The sequence below is a fragment of the Pseudorca crassidens genome, chromosome 12 (assembly GCF_039906515.1).
Source record: "Pseudorca crassidens isolate mPseCra1 chromosome 12, mPseCra1.hap1, whole genome shotgun sequence".
Taxonomy (NCBI): domain Eukaryota; kingdom Metazoa; phylum Chordata; class Mammalia; order Artiodactyla; family Delphinidae; genus Pseudorca; species Pseudorca crassidens.
This window is the reverse complement of record NC_090307.1, coordinates 40,774,990-40,790,117: the sequence shown is the minus strand read 5'-3', so window position 1 is coordinate 40,790,117 and position 15,128 is coordinate 40,774,990. Positions and strand designations below refer to the sequence as shown.

Below are 15,128 nucleotides of genomic sequence, written 5' to 3'. Positions count from 1 at the left end.
CATCTTCCATGCTGCCGTCCATGTGGCTTCATTCCTTATGCTCGTGAGATGTCTCACTGCTGTCTCTCTGAGCCTCACATCCACATTCTAGGCAGGAAGAAGAAGGAAAGGCAAAAGGCATGGCTCACTGGGTCTATCTCTTTTTAATCAGGAAAACAAAAACCCAAACTGCCAGCCTTACCTGCCAAGGGTCCAGGGAGGTGGCTGATTTCACTGACATATTACCAGCCTGAAAAAAATCAAGTCCCTGTTGGTGAGCAGAGAAGAGGGAATGGATGTTGGACAGGCTCCCTGTAGCACCTGGAGGGGTGGACACCCCGCACCCTAACGTGGGCATCGCAAGTCATCACATCTGTCTTCATTGCCTGTAATCAGCGTTTTGTCAAACCTTTTCTCATTCCTTCTTAGCCTTCTGTACACAAAATAATATTTTAAAGTAGATTTCAGCTAAATTTCAGGGGCTCCTGATAAGCTTATTTGCTTAAATATATAAAAGACAAGCTTGCCCTACAGAGTGAGGGTGCATTTATGCCGCATGTCCCTGGGAGCTCACGGTTCCAAGCCGACGAGCACACCCACAGGAATTGTTCCTCCCGGCTTCCAGGCGGCCAAACAGCTGGGATGCTTTCGGTTATTTTCTTCATGAAGAAATTGTAATTTATTCCCAAATGCATATTTAAGGACCTAAAATAGAATGTTAGCAATTGAGTTTGGAAGGGCTCAGTAGGACTTAAGGGGCCGCAGCCGTCTTTCCTTGCCAGCTCCCAACCTCCTGTGCTACAGCGACCAGCTTCCCTGGGCGGCTCAGCTGCTCCCAGGCCCAGCCTGGTTCCCTTCCTCAGAGGAGGGGCTGAGGCCTCAGCTGTCAGCTGCTCAGCTGGGACCTGCCTGCAGGGGGCTTCTGAGCAGCTGATTCATGGAGCTCCCCCATATGGCCTCCAAACCTCCAGCTTCATCCCTGGCAGTTCCCTGGAACTAGACAAAGGCACTTCTCTCCTTATATTCTCTCCCAGCCCCAGGCTAGTCCTAGACAGTCTTGAGGGTCCAGCTCAGGTGGCAGCTTCTCCAGACCCTAACCCCCTCCACCACCAGGTGAGTTAGTTACCCCACAGCTGGGTCCCTCACACGGTGAGCACACCCCATCACTGTGCTGGACGGGTCTTACCCATCCTCGTCACCCCAGGCTTGTTTCATGAATCAAAATCATCATCCTCCCAGCCCTGTGGCCTCAAGGGAAGCTGTGCAGCACAGGGAGCTTGCTGGCCGACCCCCCTCCACCTGTCCCAGTTGCCACCCGCCCTTGACTTCCCGAGAGCTGAAGGGGAAGGCTGGGGGCCTTGTCACAGCTCTGGGCAGAGGTGAGCATTGGCTCAGCACCTCACACCTTCCTGGCTTCTGGCCGTGTGCCAGCCCGGGGCTGGCTGCAGGGACTGCCCTGAGGATGCCAGGCCAGCAGGGAGGCCACATACATCAGGGCTCTGTGGGGACTTGGTCCCCCTCTTCGGCCTCTTTGCCAGTTTATCCCTCACTCCTCTTCTCCCACCCACTGGGCAGCTGCCCAGATGGCTGTGTGTAGCAGGAGAGGCGGAAGTGCTCAGGTGTCGGGGCGGAGGATGTTGGAATGATGAGAGGAGCTCCTGAGATGCAGAAGGGCTGACCGGCCAGCGATGCCGGATTCCCCTCTGGCTCCCGTCTCCTCGGTGCGCAGACCAGCTTTCTCCATCTCTGGGCACACACCACACGCTCCAGGGCCAAGCAAGGCACATTCCGACACCTTGCAGCCTGCAGGAAGGGAACTCTGAGAGGTTTGAGTTTTGTTTCCACTGCTTCTATGGAAAAAAAACAGTTTTTTTTTTTCCTTGCAAAATATCACATTTTTCCCAATTGAAGGCAAATCAATTTTATTTTGTAACGTGTCTGACTCGCGAAGTTCCATTGCTGCCCTGCTCTTGGCGGCCTCTTGGAACTAATCCCTGATCTCTGCTGTGCTGAGAGGTAGCCAGTCCTTCCCTGAGCTAAACTGAGGGCATTTGTTTTCATGTCTAAGTAAGTTGTGAGTTTGCTTTTAATAGAGGACCAAAGATGATGCATTAATCTTGGATTCTCCTTATTTTATCACAAGAAAACTGCTGCAGATGGAAAAAAGCAGGAGATCATCGTCCTGGATTCCAAGAGGAGCAATGCTATTAATATCGGTCTGACGGTACTGCCCCCTCCAAGAACGATTAAGATAGCCATTTTGAATTTTGATGAATATGCCTTAAACAAAGAAGGGATTGAGGTAAGGGGAGCTCTGTGGAGCGTTATTTGTGTTCTGTAATACGTTGCATATGTAAACATTACTGTGTCCAGTGTGACTTTCTCCACAGGGTGGCTTGCCATTTTTCTGTCTCAGCCAGATTCTGAATAATGTTAATAATTCTCACATCTTGTTTTTTAACTTCTGGGGGAAAAGAAGCCCCACTTTGCCTAGGAAATTCAGAGATCCTCACTCTCTGGTTCATTTACTAACTTCCTTCTGACCACATTCCACCTGCCTCGATGTGGAAGAATTTGACAACCGCCACGGGGGTGGGGCTGGGATGCCTTCTTTCACATCATTTCAAACCAAATACGTTTAATGAACAGTCTCAAAAGTAGGGTTTTCCATACGTGCTCACTCCGTGTTAGCGGATTTGTTTCTCTCTTGGCACCCTTCGGGGTGTGTAGAGATGGGTTTCATGTGATCAGCTGGAAAACCCAAGCCAACTGAGTCTGCAGCATTTGTTCATCTGAGTGGCACAAGTGGAGAGAGATTGGGTACCTTGGCTGTGACTACATGGCTGGCAGGCGGCCCAGCTGGCGCCTCAGCTCCCCTGCTCTGCCAGGGCCCAGTGCCCTTCCACCAGGCCCTGCTCACCCTTCGCTGTGGGCTGGTGCCTGTCTGTAGGAAGTTAAATCTCCTGTTCTTATAACAGAGAAAGAGTGAGTGAAACCAGTGGCTCAGCCCACAGATTCCTACAGATGGGTGGATGGCCTGGGGGCTCACTGGGTCAGAGTGGGGATCTGAAGACACTGCTTCGTGACGTTGGGTGACACCCACCCCATCCTTCTACTGGCAAAGAGCCCTGGGTTCCTTTAAAGGCTCTCCATATCTGAGATTCCTTCATACCCAGTCTTATTTGAAAGCCTCGAGAGTGAAGGAAGCCAATGAAGGCTGGCTGCAGGGAGGGAGAGCGGGCTTTGGCGGGAGAGTTGAAAGTGAGGAGGGCCTGGGGGGCTGTGCCCTATGCGTCTCCAGCCCTGAGTGTGGTAGGGGGCAATGGGGCCCATGGGGCAAAGTGACGCCTGAACCCAGGAGGACAGCCGTGACTTTGTGCTTTGGAAAGCACAGACCTCCACAGGAAAAGCCGTGTTCCAGAGGTTTGTACTGGATTGAGTACAAACGTCAAAATCCATGCCTACCCAGAACCCCAGAATGTGACCTTATTTGGAAATAGGGTCTTTGCAGACATGATCAAGTTAAGATAAAGTCATCCTGGATTAGGGTGGGTCCTACTCCACTGGCTGATATCCTTCTAAGAAGAGAGAAGTTTGGACATAGACACAGAGAGGGGAATGCCATGGGAACACAGAGGATACACAGGGAGACACACAGAACAGAGCACCGTGTGATGATGGGGGCAGAAATTGGAGGGAAGCGTTTACAAGCCAAGGAGCATGAAGGACTGCCGGCAACTACCAGAAGCGAGGACAAGGCAAAGAAAGATTCTTCCCTTGAGTCTTCAGAAAGAGCATGGTCCTGCCGACACCTTGATATTAGACTTCTAGTCTCTCAAACGGTGACAGAATAAATTTCCTTTGTTTGGAACCCCTGAATTTGTGGCGCTTTGTTATGGCAAACCTAGGAAACCAGTACGAGGCCTAAGCAACTCTGCCCTGAGAAACACACACACAGCCTGTGCCAGGAGCAGGTACGATGAGGGAAATGGTACTTCTCTCTGGCTGGAGAGGAGGTGGAGCCCGAGCCCTGGAGTCAGGCCATGCAGCACAGCAGGTCAGCAGAGCCAGGGAGTGAGGGCACGTGGCACACCGGGGAGGGTGTAAAAAGGAGAGAGCAGGTGACAGTAGGCAAATACAGAGAGGGACACTGAGGCAGCTGCCAGACAGCGAGAAAGAAGGGAGCAGGCCCAGCCTCAGTGTGAGGCACCTCCACCCTGGGACGCACAGAGCAGCAAGAGAGAAGGGCATTGGGCAGGTGGGAGCTGCCAAGCGGGACGAACCAAGTGCAGAGTGTCTCTCACATAGGACAGACAGAGTAGGAGGCCCTAGCGCACATTCTGGCCATCCTATTTACTTCACAGGATCTTTTAAAGACTGTAAAAGCTTCAGATTCGTACATAGGCTCCAAATGCAGCCAGGGCCAGCTTGATTGAAGGAAAAAATGACAACTTCCCCTTTTAAAAATATTTCCCCTTATTGCCATGAGAACTTGAAAGTCCATCAGGAGAGGTGGATGCCTTTGGTTTTGCCTTTTTTCTTTCCTGAAATGTCAGTCTCCCTGGGTGGGGAGAGTTTCAGATACAATAAGTTAGTTAGATTTTAGAATGAATCAAATTATTTTTTCCTTTTCTGACTGGTTTTTCAATCCAGGAAGGAATGATGTTAGGTACAATAATGATGACGGATATGGGAGCAGCACAGCACTAAACTTGACTTTCCTAGGTTTCCTCCTTTGGGCCAGACACCAGGTAGGTGCTTCACACAGACGCTCATCAGACCCTTACGCGGTACATACTATTATGTTCTTCATCTTAAAGATGAAGAGGGTGAGTTCCAACGTTTGTCTGTGTCCAAGCTCACAAGCCAGCAAGAGGTCGAGCTAAAATGTGATTTCTAGAGCCTGAGCCGGAAGTGCAATCCACAGGCCAGCTCTGGTGGCGGCCAGCCTGGGTGGGCTGTCTGGGCCTGGGCTCACCCACCGAAAAGAATAAGAGGGAATCTGGAAGGGGAGTGAGAAGATGCATGAGGCAACGCAGTCCGCATCACAGCGCTGCCTAGGGTTTTCCTCTGGGAGTAGCTGGCATATGAAATGAGGTACAGTGAGAGGACACAGCCATGGAAATCACTGCCTAACCCTTCCTGAGAGCTTGTTGTGTCATGAGTGCTCGCTAAACTCATATATAGTCACAAGACATGGAGTTACACATTTTTACCACACCTTTTTTGAAAGCAAGGTTTATCAGCTGGCACTATTGCCATTCTGGGCTGGACAGTTCTTTGTTGTGGGAGCTGCCCTGTGCAACATAGGGTGTTCAGGATCCCTGGCCTCTGCCCACAAGATGCCGGTGGCACCCATCCAGGGGTGACAACCAAAAATGTCTCTTAGACTTCATCAGTATACCCTGGGGACAGAATCACCCTGATTGAGAACCCCTCATCTGAAGCTGCCTGGGCAAATCCAGAGACTGTGTATATTTTCAACTCTTGTCAGCTGTAGCTGAGAATCCAGAAGAAACCAGTCCTTGTGGGGAAGACAGAACCCAGGCCCTCCCAGCTGTTACCTGCTGTCTCTGGCCACTGATCCCAGGGGCCCAAGGGGTAGAGATGGTCTTCATCCAAGTGCAGAGCTACTCCCCCAAAGCTTATTGTCTAGGCTTGTTGTTCAAGAGTTAAGTCAGGACTGAGAAGAGATGTAAGTTGCGTCCTTACAGATCTCCACTAATATGATTTCCAGCTTATGCCCAAATGGCCTTTTGCCAAGCCGTCTGCTTCTTGGATGCAGGCCCTGTAGCGTGGCACCACGGCTTAATGGGGTCATTCGAAACGAAACCTCTGTGTACCTGGACGTGATTAGGATGTATTCACTGACATCCTGTTTGTCACCCCCATGTTTTGTATCTGGTTCATCATGAAAACCCATGGGAGCAAGTAACTTCATTAAGGAAGTCGTTTTTCATAAGAGTATTAAACTTTAGAATATGGTTTGGGGGCACCTGTAAGTATTATTAATGGTATTTTCCCAAGTAAAACATTGCTGAGGTATCACAGATGGAAGTAGGAAGGGTTTTCATTTTTCTCCTTGCTTTTCTCATTTTTAGAGTCTGTGTTTACTCAGAGGGTAACACAATTGAATGGCCCCAAACGACATTTAACTTGGCCCTGCTTGGCTGCCAGGCCAGTCAGCATCCTAGAAACAGAATTTCCCTTTGGCCACCTGTACAAAGCTACAGTATCTTCTCAAGCAGTTTGTGTTGGGAACCCCGTCCACGGGTCCCTGAGTGAGCGCTGGACACGCGCAGATGAGCCTGAGTGCAGGAGCCCATCAGTGGGTCCACAGTGCCAGGAATGAGAATGTCCCACACTGGTAGTTTGTGGAATCGCCATGAGCATGGAGGTGGTGCTAGAAAGTAAGAGGAGCCCCTGGGTGGTTCTCCAGCGCTACCTTGGTTATCCAGCCTAGCTTCAGGCACTGCATCTTCATCTGTAAATTTGGTGCATAATTTCTGCCTTACATGCCTCACTTGAGTAATCATAAGAACGAAAGAAGATACTATCAAGAAATAAACTTGAGAAGTTAACTAAAAAAAAAAAAAAGCCCCTCCCTGAGATGAAGTGCATGAAGAGAATGCCATTGTCTCATGAGACTGCAAGTTGCGTCCAAGCCCTGCATAAAGGCTCCAACTTTCTGCTGTTAGATTCTCATCCAGAGTCATAGCCAGGGTTCTGTCCAGAACTCAGGAGATATGGGGATACACGTATATGTATAGCTGATTCAATTTGTTATAAAGCAGAAACTAACACACCATTGTAAAACAATTATACTACAAGAAGGATGGTAAAAAAAAAAAAGAACTCACAAGACATGATAATTACTTAGTATGGTCTCATCTGCAAGTGAATGAGATGGCCAAACCCCAAAGCATTTGGGTCTGTAAAAAAAATAAGTAAGACTTATGAATTTTCATCTGAAATATGATTTTCAGATACAAAAGCAAGCATAGTTAAAGCAGTGCTGGAGAAACACTGTCTGGAAGAAAGCAAAAAAACACTGAGATTATTATGTCATGGGCCTGTTTGATGTTTTTCTTCTTGTGAAGCCAAATGGTCATCACAGAAACATCAGTAAATCTACTGACATGGTAAAGAGCAAGTTAAAGGTATGCTCATTCCCTTGTCATCTGCTCATGGAAAAAAGGGACCATCACCTCATAGGAGGTAGCGTTGACCTCCTGTCCCCATCTTACGGCTATTTTTATTGTCAGTGATGTGTAAAAAATAAGTAAAATAAACTGGCAGATGGTAACCTCATAAATCTTCAGTAGTGAACAAATGGTTTAAATTAGAGAAAGGAAAAACGAAAGAGTGTTTGATTACTTTCCCAAAGGAAAAAAGCAAACAAAAATCATCCCAGGAAAATGCCTTCTGAGGAAGGGGGAAAAGCGTTGACAACTTTATATTTCGGAATTCTTGTACATGCTTAAAACAATTTGAGCATTAAGAAAATTAAAATACAAATTCTTACTTAAGTTTTTCTTTTGAAAACCAGTTGAGTTCAAATGCTGGGTGTTTTGGAAGAAGTGACATCTGCTTGGATTGTTTTGGTCCTTTTTAAATGCCATCTGTGTGGACAGGTGGAATCAGTAGCATCAGCCTGTGGGAGAACAAGGAGGATCGTCACTGAACGTCTCCCCAGTGCTCCATTCCACCCACATAATCTGTGTTTGGGGTCGTGATGAAGAGGATGTTGGAAGAAGAGGTATCTAGGGCTCACCACCTGTGACCTCACTCTGACCACAGCCCAAAACAGGTCTTCAATACAGTTTGTCATCACTGGCTTCTGATAAACTCCTGAGACAGCCCTCCCTGATAACACTTTCAGAAGCTTAGGACAACTGCTACCCCACCCAGATACATCCTAAGGCACAATCATGTAGATATCTGCATGTTTGCTGATTCTGGTGTCAAGTGTCCAGTCTTTTATTTTGACTTTTTTTTTTTAATTAATATAGAGTAAAGTTGACTTTTGGAGGGGGTCCAGGTCTATTGAGTTTTAAAACATATATAAATTCATGCAATGACCACTGTAGTCAAAATTCAAAGCAGTCCCATCTCCCCAAAAAGCTCTTGTGCTGTCCCTTTCTAGTCACACCCTTAACCCACCCCTAGCCCCTGTTAATGACTGATTGATTCTCATCACTATGGTTTTGTCTTTCCGAGAATGTCATACACAAGGAATCATACAGCGAGTAACCTTTTGAGATTGGCTTCTTTCACTCAGCATGATCGATGCCTCTGAGATTCATCCAAGTCGCAGTTTGTATCTACAGTTGGTCCCTTTTTATTGCTGAGTATCTTCGCATTGTAGGGATGTACCACTGGCTGTTTGTAAATATAAATATCCACCCGTTGAAGAATATTTAGCTTGGTCCACTTCATAGCAGTTATGAATAAAGCTACTACAAATACGCATGTACAAGTTTTTGTGTGAATACTGTTTTAATTTTTCTAGGGTAAATACAAATGGAATTGCTGGGTCATGTGATAACTCTATGTTTAATCTTTTGAGGAACTGTAACTTGTCTCTTCATTCTCTTAACAGTGTCTTTCACAGAGAAAAAGTGTTTAATTTGGATAAAGGTTAATTTATCAACCTATTCTTTTTTTGTATCATGTCTAGGGGTTCACTGCATAACCTGTGTCACAAAAATTTTCTCCTGTGTTTCCTTCTAAAAGTTTTGTAGTGTTGCTTCTTACTTTTAGATCTATGATCCCCTTTGTGTTAACTTATGTAGAAGGTGGAAGGTTTAAGTTGAGGTTCACTTTTTGCATATGGATTCCAGTTGGTCCATCCAACACCATTTGTTGAAAACACTACCATTTGTCCACTGAACTGCCTTCATACCTTTGTCAGAATCACTGGGCCATATTTGTGTAGTCTATTTCCGGGTGCCCCGTTTTGTCCCACTGTATCTATCATTCAGCCCATGCCACACTGTCTTAATACCGCAGCTTTATTGTAGATCTTAAAGTCAAGTGGTATGACTCCTCCAAGGGTATTCTTTTTCAAAATTATTTTGGTTTGACTGTTTTGGTCCTCTGCCTTGCCATACAATTTTTAGAATCAGCTTGTCTATATCCACAAAAAAAATCACGGTATTTTGATTGGAATTGAGTTAAATTTATACATCAATTTTGGGAAGACTAACATCTTGACTATGTTGAGTCCTTCAGTCTGTGAACACTGTTCCTTCTCTCTTCATTTAGATCGTCTTTAGACGGTTAGATTGCTTTCATCAGCATTTTCTACTTTCCAAATGCAGATCCTACACATGCTTTGTTAGATTCATACCTAAGTATTTCATCGTAAACAGCATTTTTTTTAAAATTTCAGTTTGTAATTGCTCCTTAGTAATATATAGAAATAAAATGGATTTTTTTGTATATTGACCTTATATTATGCAACATTGTTTAACTCATTGTTTCATAAGTTTTTTGTAGATTCCTCAAAATTTCCTATGTAGACAATTACACCATCTGTGATAGGAAGAGTTTTATCTTTTCCTTTCCAATCTGTATGTATTTTTAAAATTTTATATACCTGGCTAGGATTTCCACACAATGTTAAATAGGAATGGTGAGAGTGGACGCCCTGTCTTGTTCCCATTCTTAGAGGGAAAGCATTCTCTCTGTCACCATTAAGTATGAAATGAGCTGTAGGTTTGTTTTTTTTTTATAAATGTATCTTATCAGGTGGGGGAAATGCCTTCTATTACTGGGTTGCTGAGATTTTTTTGTCATGAATGGAAATTGAATTTTATCAAAACTTTTTTGAGTCAATTGAAATGACCGTGTGAATTTTCTTGTTCACACTGTTAATCAGGTAGATTAATAGCATTGATTAATTTTTTTCATATTGAACCAACCTTGTGGCTATTTTAAAATATATTGCTATATGAAATATAGCAATAGATTTATATATCTTAATATATTGGCATTTATTTATATACTTTAAAATATTTTGTTAAGGATTTTTGCATCTGATTCATCAGGGTATTGGTATGTAGTTTTCTTTTCTCGACTAGATTAACTTTGTCTGGTTTTTGTATCATGGTCATTCTGGTTTCATAAAAAGAATTAAGAATTGTTCCATCACTTGTTGGAGTTCAAGCCACAGATTCTGACCCACCTTCTGTGGACTGTTGTTCCAGCGTCAGCTCAGTTTTCAAAGAGCAGTTCAGGTCTCAAAGTCTTTAATGTGCTTTTGAAGGTCAGATTCACACATGAACAGCCCAAGGAGAGGCTCAGAAGTTCTTAAACAGCTTGGTGCCCTTGCTTTGCAGGCTCTTCATGTTTCATGACCTCCCCGCTGCTTTCTGGTTTTCTGGGGCCTTTCTTTTTAGTCCTCCAGTGAAAGCTGGGTCTTTAGTTACCTCACTTTACCATGCACTTGCTATGCCCATGTCTGGGGCCAAGCAGAGAGAAGATAGAAAAGAAAAGCATAAGGGGTTTGCCCCATCTCTTGGGAACACAGCTCCACTGACTGGAGAGGAATGTTCACTTCATCTGAGTTTTAGGACCTGCCAACCTTGCTGCCACCGCTAGGAGGCCCTTTCCCACACCTCGAGTCAGAACTAGAGGGCTCCCCTGGCGTTCTCTCTGTCTGCACCCGATACCCTCTTCCAGATTTTGGGGCTACCTGAGCCCAGGCTAGGGAATACCAGAGGAAAAATGGTCAACTCATTACCAGTTCAGTTGAACTTTCAGTTCTGGTCTTCTTCCTCAATCCACCTACCACTATTTCTTTTTTTAAAAGTCTTCAAGTACCTGCTCCATGCCTGCTGTCCAGGGTGTATAGTTGCATTTAGTGGGACAGACAGAGTATTGCTTACTCTATCTATCTCCCCCAGAACCGGAACTCCTTCCCACACTTTATCCAGATGGTTGCTATTGTAGAGCAGTAACCAAAGCCACTTAGAATTAATGAATTAACATAAGTTACCAAAAAGTATGGCACAATGTGTATTTCTTTGCTTTGATACTCTCATTTGATAAACGAGAGAAAAATAATGACACCTCCTCTTTTGTAATGTTGTATGTTAAATGTCACGTGATGGGAATTTTTACCTTCTTTTAAAATGTAATCACTAAGGAATTTGAACTTATAAGAGTCCTTCTGATGCCTGTTTGCTCCCTCTGCCTTCCACAATTGACTTTTACCAGAAACAAATAAAAGCAGAAAGTGATACTCTTTCCATTAGTAGGTAAGTATTGCTCTTTATAAGTACCATCATCATTTTTTCCTCAGTCAGACTTGAGCTGAGCCTGATGTTAAGATGTTTTCATTTCTATATAAAATTTGAAATATACTTGAAATATTTAAAACAATTAAAGTTATAATATGGCCCATGTACAAAAGTTAGTCTGAGCTCTTGGTAAATGATTTATTTTTGTAAGCTCTTAAATTAATCTGTGAGAAGATTATATGCTTCACACATTTTACTCTATTTCTTAGGGAACGGGGAGCTGTTCTCTAATCTTCTGTCTTATTCTTTCACCTTTCTCTCACACCCCCATCCCTTTCTTGCCTAGAATGTCCTTCATGTACAAGACCAGGAAATTTAGGGCAAGTTGCTTATGGAACAGGAGATTTAAAGAAAGAGAAAGAATGTTAAAACAAATGAATGTAAATTTAGATGCTACGTAGGGCTTTTCCACTCTAAAGTTTATTTGGTATATAGCAGCTGTATATGATAAGAGCACTGACAGCAGAACATCTCTACTACCTGGTTGGGAAGTTACCATATGAATTTGGAAACATCGAGGGGTCCATCACTAAGAATATACTGTATCATTCCATCTTTCCAGAAAATTCTAACCATGATTCCCACTGAAGAAGAGAAGCAGAAAATCCAGGAAGCGCAGCTGGCCAACCCTGAGGTGCCCCTGGGCAGTGCAGAGCAGTTCCTCCTTACACTGTGCTCCATCAGCGAGCTCTCAGCTCGGCTCCACCTCTGGGCGTTCAAAATGGATTATGAAACTACAGAAAAGGTAAGCACTTAGGAAGAGAGGCAGCCAGTCCTATGCCCCCAGAGTTGAGAATGTTCATTTTTTTACCGGTGAACATAGTGAAGTATCATTCCTGAGACAGGGTTTGAAGGGTGAGGGTTTGATCGTGATGGGGTCATGTCTACACTGAGTGATGTGCAGCCTACCAGTGAGGGCTTATTCTAAAGTGTCTGTCTGGCACCAGCCTCAGATACTTGACTGCTTAAAAAAAAAAACAAAACTATCAAATGTTTTTCTGACTCTATATGCTCATTGTAGAAAATTTAGTACAGAAAGACACAATATGGGAAGTGACTTGCAATCCTTCTAGCTGATGATGGTCACCTCACTGCCATTGACTGTGGCAACCAGCAGGTCACTGGGTCCCTTTGAGAGAGTATCACAGTAGAAAATCCGAGATGAACAGATTGCAAGAGGTTGAGAGGAGAGTAGAAGGAAAGTGAAGGCATGGGAACACTCATCCCGAGTAGAAAGTAGAAGAAGCAGGTGTCCTCTCCGGATGGGCGAGAGGTGAGTATTTTTTGCAGGCTGAGAAGAAGGAACCATGGAGAGGACAAGGGAGGGAGGGATGGTGAGCTGGAGGTGAGCTTGACTGAGAGTAAGTGCCCAGAGGAAGTGGAGAGGATGTGTGGTCTTCCTCTTTCCGCAAAGGAGGGAGCACGGTCCTTTCTGAGGGCCAGGCAGGTAGCAGTGGGCTAAGGCTGCTTCAGGAGGAAACTGCTATATTTGACTCTATTCGAGAATCAGGCAGGGCTGAAGAAGCCTAGAACTGCTAGGGTGACGTGGTTGCAGAACTAGTCAGCATGTTCAGATGATTTTCTGGAGAAAAGTGAGGTAACTTCAGGGAGAAAACAGGTCATCGAGTCAGCCTTGGCCAGGGGCTGGGAGGGCCTGCCTAGCAGAAGCGAGGCTGAAGAGAATGCAGCTGAAGCTTCTGGCTTTGGGGTCCATGCTTGGGGAGAGCCTCAGTGAGGACGCTGAGGTGGGGGGTGGTTACAGAACGACCAGACAGAGGGAAGGGGAGACTGAGGCCATGAGGCCACAGGGCAGGCTAGACACCTGAGAGAGTGGGAGTTTTGAAGAACGTTGGCGTAATGAGGATGATGGCCTTCTAGAAAGTAACCCAGGCCAAGAGGTGGCCAGCCACAGAGTGCCTAGAGGGGAGGTTAGGAGACCTGGGTCCAGGGACAATGAGGCCACAGTTTCCAGTGTCATCTGCCTGGGAGGAGAAAGGCAAAGAGGAAGACTGGTTCCGATGCTGAAGGAACCTGCAGGTGAAGAGTTTCATAGACATCAACCATGGTCAGAAGAGAGAATGGGAGGAGAGTATAACCTGAGGGTCCTGCTTGAACTTGGGAGATGGGCAGGAACAGGGGATGACAGAGCAGATGTCACCCAACCAAGCTCCTGTGAGCCACAGGTACCCAGTTGGTCTGCACTGAGGAGACTTTGGGGCTAGACTTTCTCCTGCTGCCCTTCTGCTCTTTTCCATACCTGGGAGCATGTGCCCATCACATGGGATTGCCTTATACTGGGAGAACTCCACTGGTAATGACCTTGTACAAAAATTAAAAAGAACAAAGTAAAACCAAAATTTACGCTCTCTATCACCTTCTTCTAACTTTTTTTTAATTGAAAGGAAGTGGCAGAACCACTTTTGGACCTGAAGGAAGGAATAGACCAGTTGGAGAACAATAAAACCTTGGGCTTTATCCTGTCTACTCTCTTAGCCATTGGGAACTTTCTAAATGGAACTAATGTAAGTCTTTCCCATCGCTTTCTTCACAAAATCCCTGCCCTTCACTTGCCAGTGGAGGTCGTACCTCTGGTCCTCCAAAGCACAATTGAACAAACAGTTTTTGTGTTTTTTGGTGAAAATCTAGAAGTTTTGTCCTTAAAATATCAGGGCCTATTTTTTCAAGCCTGTATCTTGCTATAAATAAGAAAACTTAGAAAAATAAGCACTTTATTCCTTGTGAAGCTTGGCTCCTCCCAAAATTGACTTTGGAGCTATTTTCTTCTACCCTGTTTTTTTCTTTTTCCCTTTTTTCCCCTGAGCTTATCACTTAAATATTTGTACTCATACACATTATAAACAAACTTCTTTTTGTTTGTTTTAATGGTCTCTCTTCGGCCAGGAAGTAGAAAAGCAGCAGGGAAGGAATTAGGGAAGTTGTAGATACCTACATGGCAGAGACCCCGCCCCCTTCGCCCTATCCCGGCACCCTGATTTAGGAGCAGAGCCCTGGGATAGTCCGTGGCTGATGGGCGTGGTGGGAAAGGGCTGGAGGCTCATTTTGCTCTCAGGGTGGCTGGTCCGTGTGGAATCAGCTAAGGATGATGGAGCGTGTGGCCTGAGATGCTTCGCTCACAGAGGAACTGAATATTGGGCTCCTTCAAGACAGCATTGATTCTGAAACCATTTGGACCTTTCTGAGAACCTGCGTGAAACTTGTTCTTCCTGTCTTTTATTGAATGTTCCCCAAACAGGCCAAAGCGTTTGAGTTAAGCTACCTCGAGAAGGTTCCAGAAGTCAAAGACACCGTGCACAAGCAGTCCCTTCTCCACCATGTGTGCACCATGGTGGTGGAAAACTTCCCGGACAGCTCTGATCTGTACTCAGAGATTGGGGCCGTCACCAGGTCAGCCAAGGTATGTCCGGGGCTCGGAAGAGCGGGCGAGCCTGTCCCCAGAGGCTGGCTCTGCATCAGTCATCTCTGCGGAGCACAGGCTCTGTTAACTAAAACGCCCAAGTAATGCTTGCACCCCCTGCTCTAGAGTTTGTGAATAAAACTCGTCTCGTGCCATGTCTAATGGACTTTTGAGATCATTTTCCCATCTCTGGTTCTCTGTCAGATTCTTTCCTGCTGAGGTATGTGAAGCAAGCCTGCCATCCCAGTCAGTCCTACCCCTGGCGTCCCCTGTTCAGCTGCGTTACTCACCAGGCTGGCTTCTCCAGAGCAGTGAAATCACCCAGCTGGTTTTAGGTGGGCAAAAATGTGCACAAGATGCAGCTGGCCTCCTCCTCAAACTTCCATAGGACCCTGCAGTGAGGTGCGGAGCCAGGAAACTAAGGGCAC

General features: G+C 45.6%; 1 protein-coding gene across 11 annotated transcripts in view; it reads left to right on the top strand.

Annotated features, from left to right (window-relative positions):
* Window positions 1-15,128, top strand: part of FHOD3 (formin homology 2 domain containing 3) — a 492,898-nt gene that overhangs the window by 435,730 nt on the left and 42,040 nt on the right. For all 11 annotated transcript variants that reach the window (XM_067699289.1, XM_067699291.1, XM_067699286.1 and 8 more), the window contains 4 exons: window positions 2,123-2,281; window positions 11,848-12,030; window positions 13,688-13,807; window positions 14,539-14,700. In XM_067699289.1, coding sequence (XP_067555390.1) covers window positions 2,123-2,281; window positions 11,848-12,030; window positions 13,688-13,807; window positions 14,539-14,700 — 624 coding nt within the window. The remainder of the gene's footprint in view (window positions 1-2,122; window positions 2,282-11,847; window positions 12,031-13,687; window positions 13,808-14,538; window positions 14,701-15,128) is intronic.